Consider the following 19,487-nt stretch of genomic DNA (forward strand, 5'->3'; position numbering starts at 1 on the left):
ATGTTAGTGGATGTTAGTAAAGAAATGTGGAGCATGATCTATTTTTAACAGACATTAATGTTAAATTATGTCTTTAGGATTAGGGTGTTTGTGTTGTTATTATTGTTACCTCCTCAACTGAAGTCTCTTTCTTCGTGATGGTAACTCTGTGAGGTGTGGGAGGCGGTGATGTGAGGATAACTTCAGCTTCATTAGCCACAGGGTCTAAGGATGTTTTTAAAATTTTTTTTTTTTTGTCTCTCAATGTTATTCAAGATAAATCTTTCTGAGGTACACTACATTTACACTTTTCTTATTTATTCAAACTGTTGATAAAAAGAAAGAGATGATTGATATCATACCAGCAGGGTGCTCAGCCTGCCCCTCCTGCAAGCCTTCAGGAGCTGAGCAGATATCAGAGCTGGACACATGAGCCGGCTGCTCTGCTAAAATGGCCTCAGTGTGGGCAGACATGTTTGGTGGTGTAGGAGACTCAGAGTAGGTTAGGGGTAGGATGTCTCTGCAGATGGTGAGCTGCACTGTACCTTCAGCTTTCCTCAGAATATCGACCACCTTACTGTGGCTCAGCCCAGACACAATCACACCATTTACCTGGCAGTTAAAGAGTGAAAGTCAAAGGAAAAGTAGGAGGAAACAGAATGGTGGTGTTGCAATTGGTTCTTTACCTCTAAAAGAATGTCTCCGACTTTCAGACGGCCATCCTGCTCGGCTACTCCACCAGAGCAGATATCTCTCACTCTGAGCATGCTGCCATTAGTTCCCCCCACCAAAGCGAAGCCCAGGCCTCCCCCCTCTGGTTTCTTGAACTCCACTTGCATGATACAACTCTGAAGGGAGGAAATGATTGAATTTAATAGGATCATGTTATATGTATTTACATACCTATTTACATAATTTGTGTATATCAGTATTTACACATTTTGAGCACAAGAAACGTGAATGCAAAAAAGTTATAGATGATTTTCAAAACTGCATTTTAAAATGTTTGCCAGCTGGAGATCCTAATTGAAACCGCTTTTAGAAGTGGTCTGCTTTCTGTGATTATATCAAAAATAAGACTTCTACTTGCATTTTCTTTGGCCAGTTGTTATAAACAGTTTATTTTCATAATCATTGAATCGATTGATTCCACTTAGATACTATGTTTTTCCACTTAGAATCTTAAATCCCTCTCAAATCTTTCTTCATTTCACGACTGCTTTGCTTCATGCATCAAAAGCAGCTATAAAAAAAAATAAAAAATGAAATGAGTTAAAGTGAAGAAACCAATATTATTCTCCTTTACACCTTCAGAGGTAACAATAAACTTGTGATTTTTTTTCCTGCATTTTTTTTTACTTAGTTATTTATATGGAAACATGTTAGAGTAAAATGTTTAATTCAGCAAATAGCTTCCAGAAAAAATCCTATCAGACTGTAGCTTTAAATTGTAGTCAGATGTTATTAAAAACAAGGGGCGCTTTAGATGATCCATTGTCCTTTATAAAACACCCTACTTATTACATTTGAAGTAACGTAGACACTGAACCATCCTTAACCCCCATACTGGGTGAGTGTAAGGCTTAACAAATGTTGCGTTCTACATTACTGGACCTTAATGCTACAGAACACTAAGCTGGTACATGACAACGATTTTGGTAACTTTAATAAATTATTGTATTAAAATGATGTCTGTTCTTTAATGAATCAAATAAATGATCTCCAGAAACTCTGGTCACAAACTGACTTACATTTAACTGTGTGTAAAGGACATTTCAAATAAATTAGCAGGGAAAAATATACAAAGGGCACAACAAGAAAAAATAACAACTGAACAAAACCAATTATTCTGAAACTTACATCTTGTCCTTGGGTAAGAGAACGACATCTCAGCCTCTCTGTAGTCCTGCGTACACTTTCAGCTAAAAACAAAGGTAAGGGATAAAGATGCTCTAAATATAAAACAACCCAAAACAACAACGAAAAAATGTGTTAATGCTATAATTCATTGATAATACTACTATGACCATAATCACAAGATACTATTTATCAAGAAGGTAAAAGGTCTGAGGATCCAGTATCGTTTCTATCATATAAGCTGAACCCTCATCCTCTTCTCAATTATGAAACTCCTAAAAAAAACAACAACAAAAAAAAAACAACAACAAAACACCGACCTCCAACCTCTTTGGCCATTTTCAAAAAGAAGTGTTGATGGATGCGTCTCCTCTGTGACAGATGAGCAAGGCTGATCTTTTCAGACCAACTCTCCACAGTGTCCTTTATTGGTCTATGTTCTGTCACCAGGGGAACTGAGAGATCTGTCCAGTAAACCACTGCCTGTATGGGTCCTAAAGTGAGTGTATCTGTATCTCTATGTGATGCCACTGGCTTTGCAGTCCAGTACTCTAGTGGAGGGCTTGCTAATTATTAATTCCACTGTGTGAGCCCAGGATCTGTCTGTCAGCGTTCAGAGCTCACACACACAAAGCAGCAGAGAGAGGTATTTGTTAGCACCGAGCTCGGCCTCACACTGACAGTGGGACAATAAGCTGTAGCCTGACAGGGAATTGTAGTATAAAAACAGAAGGTTCATGGAGAGTTTGGGCTAAATGGAGGAATAAATGAGGGAAATGAAGAGAATAACTCACTGTCATCAACAATAAACTCCCTCTCAGGAGAGAGAGTCTCCTCAAATCGGGCAAAGGACTTCTTATCCTTCTTCCAGTCAAACAGGCCTGTTAATGAAAAGATCCTTTTCACCATACAAAACGTATCACCTTTGCATAGAAAAACGGGGCGCAACATGTACAGACAGGCCATCATTTTGCTTTAAGGAACACTTATCTGGTAATGATTGAACCTGAATAATCACCACCTAGCTCAGCTCAAACATATCTTGTTTCTAAGCAGTTCTTTGGTGCATATGATGCAACGCACCAAACAGTCCCCTTATTCACCTTAAGCTATTCAACTCACCGTTCCACTTAGCTTTGGAGGTAACTGGCTGGTCTTCACTGTGACAGAAACAACAAATCCATACATAAATATAAAGATAAAATAAGAACTTCCCTCAGAAAGCATCTCTGCTTTCAGCCTAAGAAACACACATACCGGATGATTTTGAGTTTGACCTTACGAGGGGCAATCTCACAAGCTTTGACTGCATCCTCTAAAGTCATTCCCAGGGTGCACCTGCCACAGATGTACAGGATCTTGTCATTTGGCTTGACACTGCCCTCCTCACTGGCTGGGGAGCCTGGCACCACCTCCAGGCAATAAATGCCCTGCCATTTGCTGCCAATGCCACCCGTCAGCTTTATTCCTGGGAAGGACACCATCAAATGGACATTTTAACAAAAGTAACTGATTTAACTAAATAGTCTAAGAAAGCAGCATTTAATGCAGAGGCTCCCACCCAACTGTCCCGATGGCGTCTTGTGCAGAACAATGTCAGGCAGGCTGTCGCAGGGAGGTGGAGCCACCAGGTTGCTGACTGCTCTACCCAGGGTCATATTCAGCCTTCTAGGAGATGACCTGAGTATCGTCATGGCAACATCATCTGCCACACTGGTGACATTGTGCCCGTTGACCTGAAGAAAATGATAGAAAAGTAATAACCACATGTCTTTTCTAAACGGAGTGTTTAAATGTTCAGGGGGCTGTATTGGTGTGCACCGTGATGAGCCTGTCCCCGGCCCTGAGTCGTCCATCTGCCTTGGCGGGGTTGTCCAATATTTCCTGTATGTAGTAGCAATTATCAATTTTGCTACGAGTGATGGTGAACCCAAAGCTGCCACTCCTCGACTTGGTCAGAACCACTGTGAGCTCAAACTCTTTAATCATACCCTGCAGGGTAGAGGAAATGTGAATATAACCCTTATTGAGAACTACAGCAATTTTTACAATGACAGTTAACATCCAAACGTTACATGTACTAAGTGTTCAGTTTAACATCTACACCTGTTTAATTGATTGTTGAAGCTAATGAGTGAATAAACCCATCACTGTTTAGCAACTCAATGCATACACGCCTCAGGCTGTGATAACAATAAGATGATAAAGTTCAACATGAGCATCAGAAGGGGAATAAAAATAAAGGAGGGGATTTGAATTATGGCATGGTGATTGGCGTAAAACACTTGATCTGAGCATTTCAGAAAAAAAAACAAACACTCAACTGTTCTTGAGGTTTACATGGAATACCAAAACAGTGAAGATATCCAGTGAAAGGCAGTTTTGTAAAAGCAAAGGCTTTTTTATTAAACTAGGGGGGCAAAGGAGAATGGACTGGGTCAAGATAACAAAAAAAGCACCAGAAAATCAAAGACCCACTTGAAGCAGAAAATCACATTTGATGCTACTCCTCTGCTAGAAATACAAATTCACACAGCCTCAGGAATACTGCAACAGATAAAATGGAAACAACATAAAAGCAACGATACATCGTGCCTTCTTTCAACTCTTCAGGCCTGTGGTGTTATCATGTCATGTAGTTTAAATCATCTTAAGCTAGTTTCCTGAATACACCACTGATTAGTTTACTATAATCCAATGGTCACCAGAATAACCAGATCTCAATCCAAGAACTTCTAGCAAGCGGTTTTGGTGCACAGTCGTCAATTCGTACAACAGCTTGATAGTAATATAACAAGGATTCAATACGGTTTAGATTCGTAGAGAAATGTTTTCTATCACTTTGTTGAATCCATGTCATAAAAAATTAACATTGCTCTAAAGGTAACAGGTGGCTCTAAATCATACTAGCAGGCTGCATCTCAGAAAGGTGCAGATAAGACTATAAGAGTTAAAATATACTAGATTACTACAAAGAAAACATATAGATGGTGGAGACTTTATTGCCAAATCTACACTAAAAAAATGTAATCTAAATAAGTCAGTTTTTCTTAAAATAAAATAATTTATTCTTGAATTGAGGAGGTGAGACACTTTGCCAATGGAACAAGGCAATTTACATTTAAAATAAGGAAGAAAAATTGCATAGTCTTATTTCAAGTGTATATTATCTAATTATCTTATTTTAAGATCAAAAATACCAATTCCATTGGCAAATCATCTTATTTACCAACTCAAATTAAGGGTAAATACACTATTTCTAGATCATTTTTGCAGTGTTGTTTATGCACTCCGGTGTCCATATAAATAATAAACCTTTAACCAACATTTTATTAAAGTTTTAAAACTTGTCACATATGGCAGACAGACACACTTAATAAATTTCTCTTTAAAAACATTTAAAAAAATAGAGGTTAACGTTTTCTTACCTTCCTCCGACTTTCTTCCTCTTCTTCATCCAGTTCTTCATCAAAATCATCCCTGTATTCCCTTACTTTCCTCTCTGGTTCTTCTCTCAGCTGCGACTGAATCTGGCCAGAACAGGGCAACACAGTGGGAGGCATTGTTGGAGTGGGCACTCCAGTGCAGGGAGGCACTGAGGAGATAATTTGGGCTGTGATTGGCGTTATGGGAGGAGGCTGCGGTGGTGGCACCGTAGGGTGAACGTTCCTAGATGTTCCTTTAAAGTGACTTCGAAGATGCCCTTGTTGAATTGGGTGATGCTTTGTTTTCGGGGGTTGTGTGGTGAGTGGTGGAGATGGATAGGAGAGTGAGCAAGAGGCTGGTAGATCAGATGAGAGGTTGAGAGGGGTGATGTTAGGGGTGATGGGGACATGAGAGGTGGGCTTTAGAACCTCAAGGCTGCTTTGAGTTCGGGATTCGAGGGCTTCGATGTCAGTGTTTGGTGTGCTGTTGGAGGTAGGGCTACGAGGAGGCTCTAGGGTAGAGCTGATGGTCAGGTATTCTTCATCGGCCATGATGGTCAGTCCATTTCCCATAAGGCAGTAGGTGACACTCCCATCTATCTCTTGTCTGACACCACTGCAATTTCACAAACGCAAAAGTGTCAAAAACAATTCATGCATTTCGTTTTTAGATACAGAAAATGTTAGGAAAAAAAAGCATTTTTACACAGATAAACCATTTCCCACGTGCATCATAGCTATATGTGTATGATACTATAATACTTCAGTTGGATTTAGACATCACCAAACAGAAAACTTGACATGACATTTTACAGGGCTATATAAAAAAATGTTCCCACCCACTATTTTTGTAACAAATATCAAAAACAAATACTGGCATTTCTTTGTTTAGCCCCCTGCAGTTTGACAACCCAAAATAAAACTGGTTTAAAACATAGCCTTTAGAGGTCATCCCAGATCAAACACAGAAAATCTGTGTAATTCAGTTTTAGTATAAATTCTGCTGTTCAGTAAAAGTCTCAGAACAGTTGATGGGTCATTGGAGATGTGCATCATTATGAAGATCAAGATGTTTAAATCAAGGTTATTCTATAAAACAGTATACTAAGCCTTGGACATCATGGGCATAAGTTAACAGAGAGCATGGTCTTCCTCAAGAAAGTCATCAGCTAAGTTCTGTGTAACAGACATCTAACAATTCTCTGCCCCTCTGAACACGGTTTTGCAGGATGGAAAATGATGTTGAAAACTTTATGAAATGGTGATGCTTTCATTGGTGGGAACTGTAAGTGTGTCCAAGCAGTTTGGAAGATGGATGGAGCTACAAACACAGTTATACTGGAAGAAAGGCTGCAGAAGTCTGACACCCACCTTGTAGCAGGAACATAAACCTAACACCAGATATTCAAGAAGGCTAATTGCCCAGTCAAAATCTAGAGCTAAATCCAATTAAGAATCTGAAGACTCAAGACCTAAAAAATGATAATGAGGTTGCAATATATTGTCCTTTCACTTCCACATTATTCTGCGCTACTTTATGTTGGGGCATCAATGAGAAACAGTTCAAGGGAGTGAATATTTTTATAAAGGAATGCTGCACTGTATTCATGTAGCAGGGTATATTTAAAATAATGTTCAAACTACAGTTACATGTTGCCAAAGCAACAAGGTAGTTCTATGAAATATTCTTTTTCTTTTTTTTTTTTTTTGCTACTAAAAGCAGCTAACCCAATCCCTATAATAACAAAAGAAAAGGGGGGGTTAAATGCTAGGTATGCATATGATGGGATACCTGGTATACACAGGTTTAGAGGCAGTTTTAGCATAAACATCCATTAGCATCAAAGCTGAGCTCAGTGTTGCAGAAGCATCCTCTTCTTCATTTTTCCTCCTTTCATCTTCTTCTTGCTTTTGTTCTACTTGTTCTCCAGGTCGAGGCTCAGGTGGGTTCGGCGGAGAGAAAGGAACAGGTGAAGATGGTGAGGTGGGGGACACTGGTGAGACTGGTGACGGAGGAGATGTGGGTGATGTTGGTGAGGGAGGTGTGCGAGGAGGAGATGGAGGAGGAGGGAAGGCCTCCTCCATATCATTCTCTGTGTTTATCTCGCTCTCTGGGAGGGGTACATTTATGGGAGGATCTGGAATTTTCTCTGTACTGTTGGTAAAAACTTTATCCTTGGTGGGAGGCACCAACTGCTCATGTATGCTGACATCACTGGGAGACTTAAGGAGCTGGCTGTAGTCCTCTCCAAGTCGGATGTCCAGAGATCTTGATCGAATTCCACGAATAGGGGCGGGACTCTACAGGATTAGTCAAAACAAAAAGGACAGTTGCTATGATGTCTGTACTGCAACCACTATAGGAGTGACCTTTATATTTTTTTAGTTTACCAGTCTATTGTCATCCACTTCATAAAGTAATCCAGGAGGGGGCCGACAGGTCAATAGATGAACTTCAGATGGGGCTCCTCGTAGCAGGAACAAAACTCTCTAAAAACAGCAGAAGGCAAAGAACTAATCAAGTTTAAGGGTGAACTAAATCAGATATATAAAGCAAATTCATCCATCTGGATATCAGAAATCTGATGTCCGTTTTATAATAGAAACAACATGAGCGCTTCCAACAGAATAAGACTAAACATAAAACTGTAATGGAATGGTGTTGATAAAAAAAACTACGATAATGAAACAGTCCAGTCAAAGTCCAAACCACACCTCTCCATTTAGTCCAACAAAGACTTATCTTGTTTGTGAAGTACAATAAGCAAAACTTTCTGTCTCTATATCTCAAAAAGACTTGCAGCCGTTACTGCAGTAGGTGACTCTAAAAGTATTAAATCAAGGGTGCCATTGTAAGTGGATCATTTTTCCTTTTCTTTAAAATTAGAATCTTACTTGGGTTGTTTTTTTACCTGAAAAATCCTGATACTTTTTGTATTACATTTGTAGTAGTAAATGTAAATATGTAAATCTAAAGTAAACTCCTCTGTGATGCTACGCGTCCACTGCTGTGATGTATTGTCTATTTTTAATGTTATAGAAAAGGACAAACCATGAATATCTGAGCTACAAAGGTAACATGGAAGCTCAACCTGGTAGGAGAGATCTTTAACAGGTTCCCTGTTGACTGACAGAATTAGGTCCCCTTCTCGCAGCAGGCCGCTCTCTTGTGCTGGCTGACCAGGAAAAAGGCGTTTGATGCGAACCACGCTGCCACGGTCCGCTCCTGATCGTAGCTGCGAGATATAAAAGCTGAAGCCGAGACCAGATAAGCTCTTTTTCAGAACCACTTCATGAGTATTTTCTGTAAGAGAGAGAAGACATAAAAGGGGAGGGAAAATGTGTTTAGTGATTTTCTATTTGTTCATTTTTAAGTGTGTATTTTGCATATTTTCTTCCAACAATCAATCAATGCAACAGAGAAAACTGAGGTTTTAAAGGGATAAGGAGATGTTATTTCATCCAGGCTTAGAAAGGAAAGGTTTTTTGTGCATGTAGTCTGCAGGGACTGAGGCGGCATCATTCTGGATCAGTCTGACAACAAGCACACTGTAGCTGTCAGATGACTTGGTCACCCCTGGGCCCTATGTATGTGTATGACATATTTTTTATGTGAGAAAGTGTATTTGTCCTTTCCTCTTTACTCTCACCATCTGTCACAAAGCTGTAGTCCTTGGCTCGACCACTCAAGGTTGTTTCCATGGAGACCTCTGTCCTGGAGGTCGGCTGACTGTATGATGGACTGTGAATCAAGGGAAGGCAGGAGGAGTCAGCTCTGTGCTCTAAGACAACTGTAGGCTCCCTTTCCAGTAACAGGTTCACCACCTTCAAGGAACAGGTGAAGAATGAAATTAAAAACTGTTGCTGTAAATCTAAATCTGACAATGGTATGAATGGTTTAGGGCTCAACAGTAAAAACACTGACATAAAGATGGTCTTTTTTCTTTTTTTGTTCTATTAACAGAGTGATAAAATTATTTCTAGAAAATTTTTTTCTCGTAATCAGCAATATTCCTAAAGACTCAGATAAGAGTGGCCACAAATTAAAGAGCCTATGAGAGTAAATGGCTCAACAAATAAAAAATGTTTGATTTAATAATTTATTTTCTATTGTTGTAACCAGTGTTGTTTTAGTTAAAGATGACGATGACAAAATAATGTCATTGATGCTCCTTTTTTCATGACGATAACATAAACTGATGAGCTAAACATGGATCTTTGATGGTGAAAACATGAAGAGTCATGGGTGTGAGTTTTCGTCGATGAGACTAAATCAGATGTTTAAAATGCATGATTGTGCTGTAATCTGCTAAGCAGTATCAGCCCTGTTTCTGCGTCCTGTTTGGTCATGCCGCCCACCTGCCAGGCAGTGGTGCAAATTCTGCATGACCACAGTTGACCATGGCAGCAGCAGAGATGGGTAAAATTAGCTGGAATGGTCTGGCACTGCGTGCTCAACTCTGACAAACTCTGTTCTTCCACCTCTGATTGTGCAGAAATGTGTCTTTGCGCATGTTTAGCTCAGAGGCTGCGCTTTACGCTCCACACTGATGGTTCGCTCTCCTGCCCTCGCTACTTCATAAACTATATGTGGCTGATCATCCTCTGCCAAACGTAAAAACTCTGTTTGTCTACCTGTCAAGATTTTATTTTCTCCAGCTCACAAGAGGTAATAACCTTCTTTAATTTCTATCAAAAGGAATCCCTAAATTATGTCCAAAGCATATATTTAATTGCATACGGTTTATTTTTGGATAAAGACCCAGGTGCTTTTTTGGAGTAATGACGATCTATTGATCTGTGTAATGCATAACTGATAGTAGATGGACAGTTGAATAGAAACCTTGTATGTTTAAAGCCATTCCTTTATTGTAAGTTTTCTTAGCTTTTCTGTCTGCTATTTTAACCAATATTATGTCTTGTACTAGATCTGCTATTTTCAAAACTTATGTGAGACACTTTTGTAAAAAAGTAAGGCATTAATTCATAAAAAAGTTTATTCTAATTCTATAAATCTTCTTCCCAACAGCAATGACGAACTGCACGGCAGCATTGCATCTCCAGCAATTATAGTATCTAGGCAAGAGCTTTCAGTCTGGTAAAGAATCTGGTTGTTTTTCGAAATTGTAAAGGTTTAGTGTTTTAGAAATTGAAACATAAAACTGACTAAAACTAGACTAAAACCTTTTTGAGTTTTAGTTGACTTAAACCAAATAAAACTATCACATATAGTAATAACTAAAATGTGACTAAAAATAATAAGAGTTCTGAAGACGAAAACTAAGACTAAATCTAAGATGGCTGTCAAAAACAACACTGGTTGTAACTTGTGTAACTTGAACCGCAAAAAGAAAAATGGCTTTGACAAGCTCAGAGCTTTACAAAACCCTAAGATTAAAAATCAGTCAAAAAATTCTAATTGTGGCATCACTAAAATAATAAATGAACAGAAATGTTTGCCTTGCAGCCTTTTTTCCAGGTAAAAAACACTTAACTAGGAATTTAGTTGTTTTTAAATTATTTCTGTGTGCTTGTGTCTATATTTCAGTTTGCTAATACCTCCCCACTCCTCTTCAGGCACTCGACCGCCTGTTTGTGCGTCACACCCCTCAGGTTGGATCCATCAACCTCCAGCAGTCTGTCACCTGTTGTGCACAAAGCCAATCTCATCACAATTAGCAGCATCACGTGTGTGAGTCAAAACCTACACAGGCTTGTCAAGGACTTAAAAAGTTGTTCCTCTCCTCTAAATTGCAAGCAGAAGCAGACACTGTGCTATATATTTTAATAACAAAGGAAAACTTCAAAGACAGTGTTGGATGTTGTTCAAAATCTGATCATTTTTGCTGATTATATTAAATGTGCAACATTTCTCCTGCCTTTAAATACTGGAATAAAGAAATACATTATAACACTACAAAAAAAATAAAATAAAAAATCAGTAGAAATCTTGTATGTTGAAGAAAATGAATCATAATTTGTAACTCAGGGATTGCAAATGGAAGTTTGATTCAGCAGAGCTCCAGCATATATTCAGTTTGATATAAACAACCCCATAATTCAATACCTTTAAGCTTGTTTAATTCTTATTTTTCATTCCACTATTTAGGATAAAAGATTAATGTCATACCAATTTGTATGCGGCCATCTTTCTCAGCAGCTCCTCCAGGGACCAAATTCTTGATATAAATGCCTCCAAATTGTGTGTTGGTGTTAATTCCTCCCTTTTAAGAAACAAGAGACAACAAAATGTGATTATTTAAAGACTTTAGACTAAAACAAGCCTAATCATCCACCTCATTATATAGAAATCCAGACTTCTGCATTGCGTCTACAGTAGTGCCTGAGTAGGGGACTTTTCCTCCTTTAAAATGTAGATTTTTAACTGTCTCTCTTTAAAATAGCTTGAGAAAAAAACCCAGAACACTACAGTATATGGTCTACTAATTCCAAAGAGAGAAATTTCATTAATAGTCTTGAGTAAAAGAAGAAGAAAAATGGTGACTTACAGTGACACTTATTCCAAGACTGCCTCCACTTTTCTTTAGGTCCACAGAAAACTGCTCTGCTGTTTTAAGGCTTAGGATGGACGGGGATCTTGGAGACCCATCCTAAAAGAGAACCATGAAGGAAAAACACTTCTTACCCAACAAGGTAACAGTTTAAGTCTACAAGGTAAACTTTAGGAAAAAGAAAGGCCCGCATATTTGAAATAGGAAAAAACTACTGATTTAAATACTCTACACAAGTATATTACCCAGATCACAGTTAAAGATCAGTCGGGAGAACCTTGTAATGTATTTTATGAATACACTGAAAAATGGGGGCATGAAGGGTAGTGTTTATAAACCAGCATAACATACAAACTGAAGTAATTTTACTTCAACAAACAGATTTATACATGGTCTTTTTAACATAAAGTAGAATGTATTCAAGTTTGTCTGACAACTTTACCTGTCCTTTTGTAGTGTCCCATCAAAGATACCCTCTAAAATGTTATTTACTGCACTGGGATTTTTTGTAATAGACCATCACAATGTAGTGATAATTGTAAAGTGAAATTATGAAAGACCTTTTAAGGCTTGCCAACAGAGTTCTTCTCTATTTGTTTTTTAATCTATGTCTTTCTTCTTGCGACTCAATAAAAATAAGTGTTGGGAGTCGAAAAATGACAGATTTCCCCTCAACATATCAATCACCTAAGCCATAGATCTGTGCAGCCTTTCCAAAATGTACACAGACTTCTATCAGAGCTAGTCCTGTCCACCCTCTCTGTTTAGCTGTCTTGGTGTCGTGGTATGCTTGGATCTGTGCCATAATCTTTCCCTTTAAAAAAAATGGATTTAACAGTGCTCAGTGACATATTAAACACATAGGCTGTTGTTAAATAACCTAGGGCATGCTTTACACTTTTCTGTAACAGATTGAATGTACAACAAGTGTTGTGGGTGATCTAAAAAGATTATGTGTGCAAAGGATAAACAAATAGGTTTGGTCCGCCCCATTTAAATTAGAAAATTGGATGTAACAACAAGAACAGAGAGTCTTTATTTAAGGCTTCTCCAAATCCGGTGCAAGACAGATTGCTACAGAACATCCTTCCTGCCTACAGCTATTAACACACACAGATAGTTAATGAAAGCCTATGATCTAGGATAACATTTCATTTCCGTTTAGGATCAATAAAGTGTTGCTGTAATTGAATTGAACTGAAATAGTCTCTAACCTTTTCTTAATGTATCACAAACCAAGGTAGGCTCATCATCAGCAGTGGAAAAAGTACTCAACAGTAGTACTTGAGTGAAAGTATATACTCATAGTCAAATCTTACTCAACTACAAGTAAAAGTTACCCGATCAAACATCTACTCAAGTTAAAGTATTGAAGTACTCACCTTTTGAAATACTTAAGAATTGAAAAGTACATTCCTTTAAAAGTATTTAAGTATTCAAAAATATAAATCAAATTTTGTAATCTCAGTGCCTTTCCGCCAATTTTCAGAGTAATTTCAAAGAACCTTGTAACTTTCAGAAACCACCTTATGTACTGACCCCTAGAACCACTCTGCAATAATTTCTAAACCACCTGTGAAGAACTTCAGCATATAAATGCCACAAAAACATAAGTAAAGCTATTTTTATTTTTATTTTACGCTCTCACAAAGGCTTTGATTAAGCAGGACCGGGAGCTGAGCTGTATGCTGGGTGCGTTTAATCGCAGGCTGGCTTTGGTTGAACTCAGGGGGGAGATGGAATAATATCTTGGATGTGCACACTCGCTTTGAGGTGGAAAAGCTCAACAAATCTGTAATACCAGATTTGCCATGTAGAGCCAGCAAGAAAAGAGTCAAGGCTGACCGAAAATTCCTGCACACCTCCAACCCGAATGTATGTGATGTATGTGATGAACGGTTTGTACTGAAACTGAGATCTAGATTACAATGTAAATTGTAGTTGTAAATAAAGAAATTGATTCATTTAGGTTTAGGTTGAATCTGTTAAAACTAAGAAACTACAACTCTGATTTGAGAACTCCTCCTACTGAACAACTTGACCACATGGCAACAACTAACACCTCAATAACTTTTATCAACTACAAATAATATCTGCCCTGAATTTCTCATATTTGTGGAACGTCATGCAAATCTTTAAAACAGTGGTGTCCTTATTCAGTCCTAAGGGCTGCTGTCTTGCATGTTGAAATTGCATTTTAAGAAAGAAAAACAGCAACAGCGGATTACAAACCTAAGCTGAGCTAAAAGTAACAAGTAACAGCTTCCTTAAAATTTAGTGGATCAGAAAGTGCAATATTTGACTTTGAAATGTGGTGGAGTGAAAGTTATAGGCACCTACCGAAATATTACTTCAGTTAAGTAAATCTACAAAAAAAAGTACAGTAATCAAGTAAATGTACTTTGTGACTTTCCAGCACTGCTCATCATAATTGAATACAAACAATTGTGCTTTGTGGGGAGGTCGTAAAAAACATTGAGGGAGACAAAAAAATCCCTCTAGCAACAAGTTAGAAATGAGCACTACAGGCTGGCACACTTATGGAGTGATGTTTGTTCTCTGCTGACTGTTAATGTGCAGTTTTTGTTTTCTTTCTATAAACATGTCTTTTAAACATGACATTCTAAAGGTTTATTCATTACATGTTACTGTCTAACCAAAGTGTCTGTAATGTGTTTTGACTGACGACTTTCACAGCTTTTCCAATGTAAGTAAGGGACACAAATTCTGACTAGGTCAGAACAGGAGGGATCTACTGTTTCAGTTGGGGGGACAGATATGGCACCCCAGCCCTCAAAGTTGAGGGCTGGGGTGCCATATGAATCCTGGATGAGCAGAAGCGATTCACTGTCACTCAGAATCCTTGCTTCCGCAGGAAGATTTTGAAGGAACAGAGCCCTTAATGATGCCAGCATATACAGCTTCTGTGTGTTCATCCACGGTGCCACAGCTGCGACTCTGTTGGTATAATTCCTTGAACTGCGCACGCGTGAAGGAACATTCAGTGTTTTCAGCACTGCCCTCTGGCAGTCATATGGGATTCATAGAACCGTAGTTACATTCATAACTTTCGTTTTCCCTCCCATGATGGTTCCTCCAGTTCTTTGTCTTCCATCTTCTTTTGTCTGAGACATTAACAGAGAGCTTCATCACTTGGGGCCATGTTCCTGATGTATTCTTGGAGCTTGGATGTTTTATCTTTAATGGTAGCTTAAAATGTTCACAAGGCCTCTACCTCCTTCTTTTTGCTAGTATATAGTCTGTGTTTACTGTATTTGGGGTGGAATCCACCATGCACAGCAAGTGGCTTCTGTGTTTTTATATCAATAGCCTGAATTTCCTCCTTAGGCCAACTTATTATCCTAGCAGGGTATCTGATTACTGACAAGGCATACTTGCTGATTGTCTGGAAATTTGTTCATACCAGCGAGCTAACTTCTCAGAACTTACCTCGCTTGTTGCAGGTATTCAGCTGTTGCTGTTTTCCTTGTAGCCTCCTCTTGGTTGCCATTTGTCTGTGGTAACCCAAGGTACTTGTAGCTCTCTTATACATCTACTATTCCCTCTGTCTGGATTACCTTCCTTCTCCTTGTCACCATCTGGCCAGATTTCTCCAGACCAAACAACATTCTGATGTTCCATGTTTAAAGTCTTGCTCACTTTTAGCATACAGCTTGATGTCATCCAATTGCAGAAGGCTGCTGATAGTGGCCACATCTCTGCCATAGCCAATCTTGTGGGTTACTTGGCTGAGGAGGCTAAATTCCACATCTGATGGAGATTTCTACAGGTGGCTTGAAGTTTTACATGTGGTTTTCCACAGCTCCATGGAGTTTGCAATGAAGGCTCTAAGAGTGCTGTTAAACTTGCACAGCCTCTGGCATTCCAAGTTTCCATGTGTGTGACACTGAGTCATAGGCTGTCTTGTTATCAACCCAGGCAGTGCAAAGGTAGGTTGCCTGGTCTCTTAAATTCTATTTGCCTTGCATGCTGCCTCTTGGCCAGGTTGTCATTGAAAATGAGAAACCGACCTTCCTAGTAAATAAAGGTTAGATTTTTCTAATAAAAAAATAAATGTCTATTGCTGCTGTATCACAGGGATATTATCTATTTTACAAAGCAGGGTGACAACAATGAATCATTGACTTTGATGTAATACCTCCTCCTGAAGAATTTTCACTCAGGTATTCTTTTGGATACCAGTAAAAGACAAGTATGTTTATCCAGTTGTTTAGAGCACCTAATCAGCTTAACATTTGATCTGTCCGACCTCTTAAACATCTTTCATGGAAACAGTCAATTATCTTTGTAGACAAATGGTTCCTACCTGAGCATCATGTATTCGAACAACGGGAATGTGGAGCTTTTTGTTATGCTTTGGAGTGGCCAAGCTGGACAAGATGATGGCCTCCTCAAGCTCCTCCACAGGTGGGCGATACTCTGTGCCACTCAAGGTGGTCTGTGACCCAAAGCTTCTTTCTAATGACAAACCAAGAGTACTTTGGCTCAAGGAGCCCTGCATATCCTTCAGTGAGTCTGCAAGGAGAGCAGCCAAGAGAGATTACACACCGATTAAGACACCATTTGATAGAGACCGCAACAGAGTAACTCTTACGTTTAGGCTGTGAAACAATGAGCTCTACTTCATCAGGACTGCTCTGAAGGATGGCAGCAGCATCACTGAATGTGACTCCTTCTAAACTGGTCTTGTTAAGGGATATTAGGCGTCCACCTAGGAAAGAAATATTTATTCAAAAAAAAAAAAAAAAACACGGTAAGAAGATGTTATGGTTATAGCATTGCATCTTTAATTTCATTTGAAGTTATGACAAAAAAAACACACCCAGGGCCGATTAAAATTAGTTCTGTAGAATTTATAAATTGTTTAAACCCAGGTCACACCAATTGCATATGACTTTTTAATCTCCGATCTAATTTTCTTCTGTCACACTTTTTTCTCTGTGCCACACAAATTGAAACAATTTTCCACATTTAAATGGGACAGATTATAAACAGTTATAAAAAAAATACAATAAATAACCGATGCGGTTAGAAAAGCAAAGCCCCACTGCATGAGTCTGTGCAGCATATCTTAAACCACTCTAAACCAGAATTTATATAGGCCTATATTAAACACATGATGGGAATTACATTTAAAGAAAATTAAAATGCAGCAATTAAGGCTGTGGGAAAGTTTATATACAATCCGAGGGGATTCTCAGAGAGAGATCTAGGAAGTTTGTCAAACTTTTTCTTTTTTTCATAATGAGAGGAGAGAGATACACTTCACTTACCTGCAGTGTCTTCCCATTGTTTTTTTTTTTGTGTGGCTCAAAGAGGATCACTACTTTACTATATCCATTTCTGTCCTCCTAAAGTTTGTAAAAGTTTTTTTTTTTTTTCCGGGGAAAGTGATAAGCTGCACTCTCCTTCATCATCTCTTATTATTATTATTTTTTTTTATGCTCAAAGAGGAACAATACTTTATACGTTCTCTGTCTTCCTGAACTTCTGGTGAGTCTGTTTAAAAAAAAAAAAAGTTTCATTGATTGATTATGCGCAGGTCAGCCCCACCTTCAATATAGGTCTATGCGCTGTGCGACTCAGAAACTGAGTGTTTTCACTGCGATTGACAGATTTTACTTTGCATTTTGCCCTGAAGCAATTGTGTTTGTAACTTTGTGTCTCTCTTCCTGCCAGACCCCTGAAATTACTGCTGAATTACTGCTTAGTCTGATTAAAATAGTCCTGAAATCTATCTGGTTGGAGAGACGCAAGCCGTCTTTCGGAAAATCTTGTCGGTTGTGATCATCCCCATTGAAGCTCAATAAGCCCTAAATACAACGACCTCCTGCCACTCGATTTTCTCTCAGATCGGATGCAAAATCGGATTCGGTGGGTTCAGGGCTTTACAGAGAACCTATCTGAAAAAAATTAGTAGGCTTAAGGACTTAAAACACAATGCCCCGCTTTATAAAAATCCAAGAGAATGCATCAGCCCCTCATAATGAGGTCGCAAAAGAAGGAAAAAAACATTTAATGCATCGTCAGCTTCTTGTCTCAGTTAAATGTTCATATTTTTAGAAAAAGAGATAGAAGGGACAAAAATGTAATTCATAAGAGAAATCAAAACAAATACTGTAACATCTTTACCAAAATACACCCCGAGGACTATCACATGTTTACCACAAAACATCCCAAAATATAAGGGAAAGTGGTAATTATATTTCTAAGCACATCATCAACTTATCAAAAAAGGTCTGGAGCAGTCTAGGCAAAGTCTGGACCATAATCCATTTAAAATGCTCTAAGATTAAACGGATTAAACTGCCATTAATGCTGGAAAAACCTCTGAATTTGCTCAACTAAAACAACTCTGCAAAGAACAATGGGTCAAACCTCCTCCAATGTGATGAAAAAAATAACTGAAGGCCAGTTAACTTAGAACCAGCCATGTTTAGGGAGTGTCTACATTTTCCAAATAGAGGCAGGTCGATTTTGATAGCTTCTTTCTCTTAATGAAGACAATCACAATTCGAAAACTACTGTTTATACTGATGATTTACTCATGAGTTCTTTGTTTAATATCAAAATTAGCTTGACAATATTAAGTATTAAAGTGTGACAAAAACTGAAAAAAGAAGAAATATTGCTGGATGGAGCGAAAACCATTTCAGGACACTTTTTTTATATTAAAAGTAAAGCAGATGTTTTAAAATCGTAGTCCTTACCAGGTTTGATTCGTCCATCTTTGTCTGCAGGGCCATCAGGGACAATTGAAGCAATGAAAATACCAAGGTCAAGCTTTCCTGTGTTGTCCTCTCCTACAATCACAAAGCCTGAAACACATGTACCGAGGATAAGTAGGGAAATATCACCTGCACAGCTAAACTCTAATGAGACAGATCACAGGAATCCCTTTTATTTTAAACCATCAATTTGTGTTTAGAAAAAGAAAAACTCACCAAATCCCAGTTTGGGATCTTTTTTCAGTGTCACACAAACTATCTCTCTCTCAGGCGGGGTCCGTGTTGGTGTATCAACTTGTAGAAAAAGAAAAAAAAACATGTTTACATGTGTTTATACTCACATTTCCCGTAAACTGGATTCACACATTTTAATACCAGTCAAATAAAACACCAAAAAAAGCCTTTAAGGAGATGACAAGCTGAGTCCATTTGAAAGAAAGATTTATTATGATCACCTCTTAGAGAAGATGAAGCATTAGAGTCCTGCTTCTGCAGTGAGACACTTGACGTCCTTCTGGGATTAGTCCGTGGAGCGCTACAACATAGCCATGCATTTATATCCAAACAACACGCCTTTTTCCAAACAAGCTATTGCTATTACCATCTTCATCATCATCAATTATTACCTCCAATACTGCCGCTCTTTTACATCCCTGAGGTCTCCTGTTGCGGGCAGTTCCTTGTTCAGCTCTCTGCTCATCTCCCTCCTCATTTGTCTTTGCTGGCGAAGTCGAGCTTCCAGCTTGGCAGTAAGATCATCACAGGACTTGGAGAGCAAGTCGGCCTGGCCAGAAGTCAAACCTACATGGTTCAACATGCCTTCTGAACAAGATATCCGCTTCAGACTCATGCTACGAGCTCGATAGGCAGAAATATTTTCATCTAGAGAACAAGAGAAGAAATGTTTTCATTTTTATTATTGTTATGACATATCCAGCTATACTGTAATAAATTCCTGAAGCCAT

The 19,487-nt window shown here is 38.6% G+C and overlaps 1 protein-coding gene across 3 annotated transcripts in view; it reads right to left on the reverse strand.

The window, feature by feature from the left end:
• ptpn20 (protein tyrosine phosphatase non-receptor type 20) overlaps window positions 1-19,487 on the reverse strand; it is a 41,824-nt gene that overhangs the window by 10,976 nt on the left and 11,361 nt on the right. For all 3 annotated transcript variants that reach the window (XM_038296360.1, XM_038296361.1, XM_038296359.1), the window contains exons 17-39: window positions 19,149-19,404; window positions 18,978-19,057; window positions 18,739-18,816; window positions 18,505-18,612; window positions 16,389-16,505; window positions 16,101-16,309; window positions 11,771-11,872; window positions 11,392-11,485; window positions 10,821-10,906; window positions 8,912-9,086; window positions 8,354-8,565; window positions 7,653-7,751; window positions 7,054-7,562; window positions 5,265-5,877; window positions 3,658-3,828; window positions 3,398-3,572; window positions 3,094-3,304; window positions 2,959-2,996; window positions 2,631-2,717; window positions 1,840-1,901; window positions 666-827; window positions 342-591; window positions 110-204 (exon numbers count right to left, since the gene is read on the reverse strand). In XM_038296360.1, the coding sequence (XP_038152288.1) occupies window positions 110-204; window positions 342-591; window positions 666-827; window positions 1,840-1,901; window positions 2,631-2,717; window positions 2,959-2,996; window positions 3,094-3,304; window positions 3,398-3,572; window positions 3,658-3,828; window positions 5,265-5,877; window positions 7,054-7,562; window positions 7,653-7,751; window positions 8,354-8,565; window positions 8,912-9,086; window positions 10,821-10,906; window positions 11,392-11,485; window positions 11,771-11,872; window positions 16,101-16,309; window positions 16,389-16,505; window positions 18,505-18,612; window positions 18,739-18,816; window positions 18,978-19,057; window positions 19,149-19,404 (3,989 nt within the window). The remainder of the gene's footprint in view (window positions 1-109; window positions 205-341; window positions 592-665; window positions 828-1,839; window positions 1,902-2,630; window positions 2,718-2,958; window positions 2,997-3,093; window positions 3,305-3,397; window positions 3,573-3,657; window positions 3,829-5,264; window positions 5,878-7,053; window positions 7,563-7,652; window positions 7,752-8,353; window positions 8,566-8,911; window positions 9,087-10,820; window positions 10,907-11,391; window positions 11,486-11,770; window positions 11,873-16,100; window positions 16,310-16,388; window positions 16,506-18,504; window positions 18,613-18,738; window positions 18,817-18,977; window positions 19,058-19,148; window positions 19,405-19,487) is intronic.

Source organism: Cyprinodon tularosa, unplaced genomic scaffold, assembly GCF_016077235.1.
Source record: "Cyprinodon tularosa strain WSP-4 unplaced genomic scaffold, ASM1607723v1 ctg37, whole genome shotgun sequence".
Classification (NCBI taxonomy): Eukaryota; Metazoa; Chordata; class Actinopteri; order Cyprinodontiformes; family Cyprinodontidae; genus Cyprinodon; species Cyprinodon tularosa.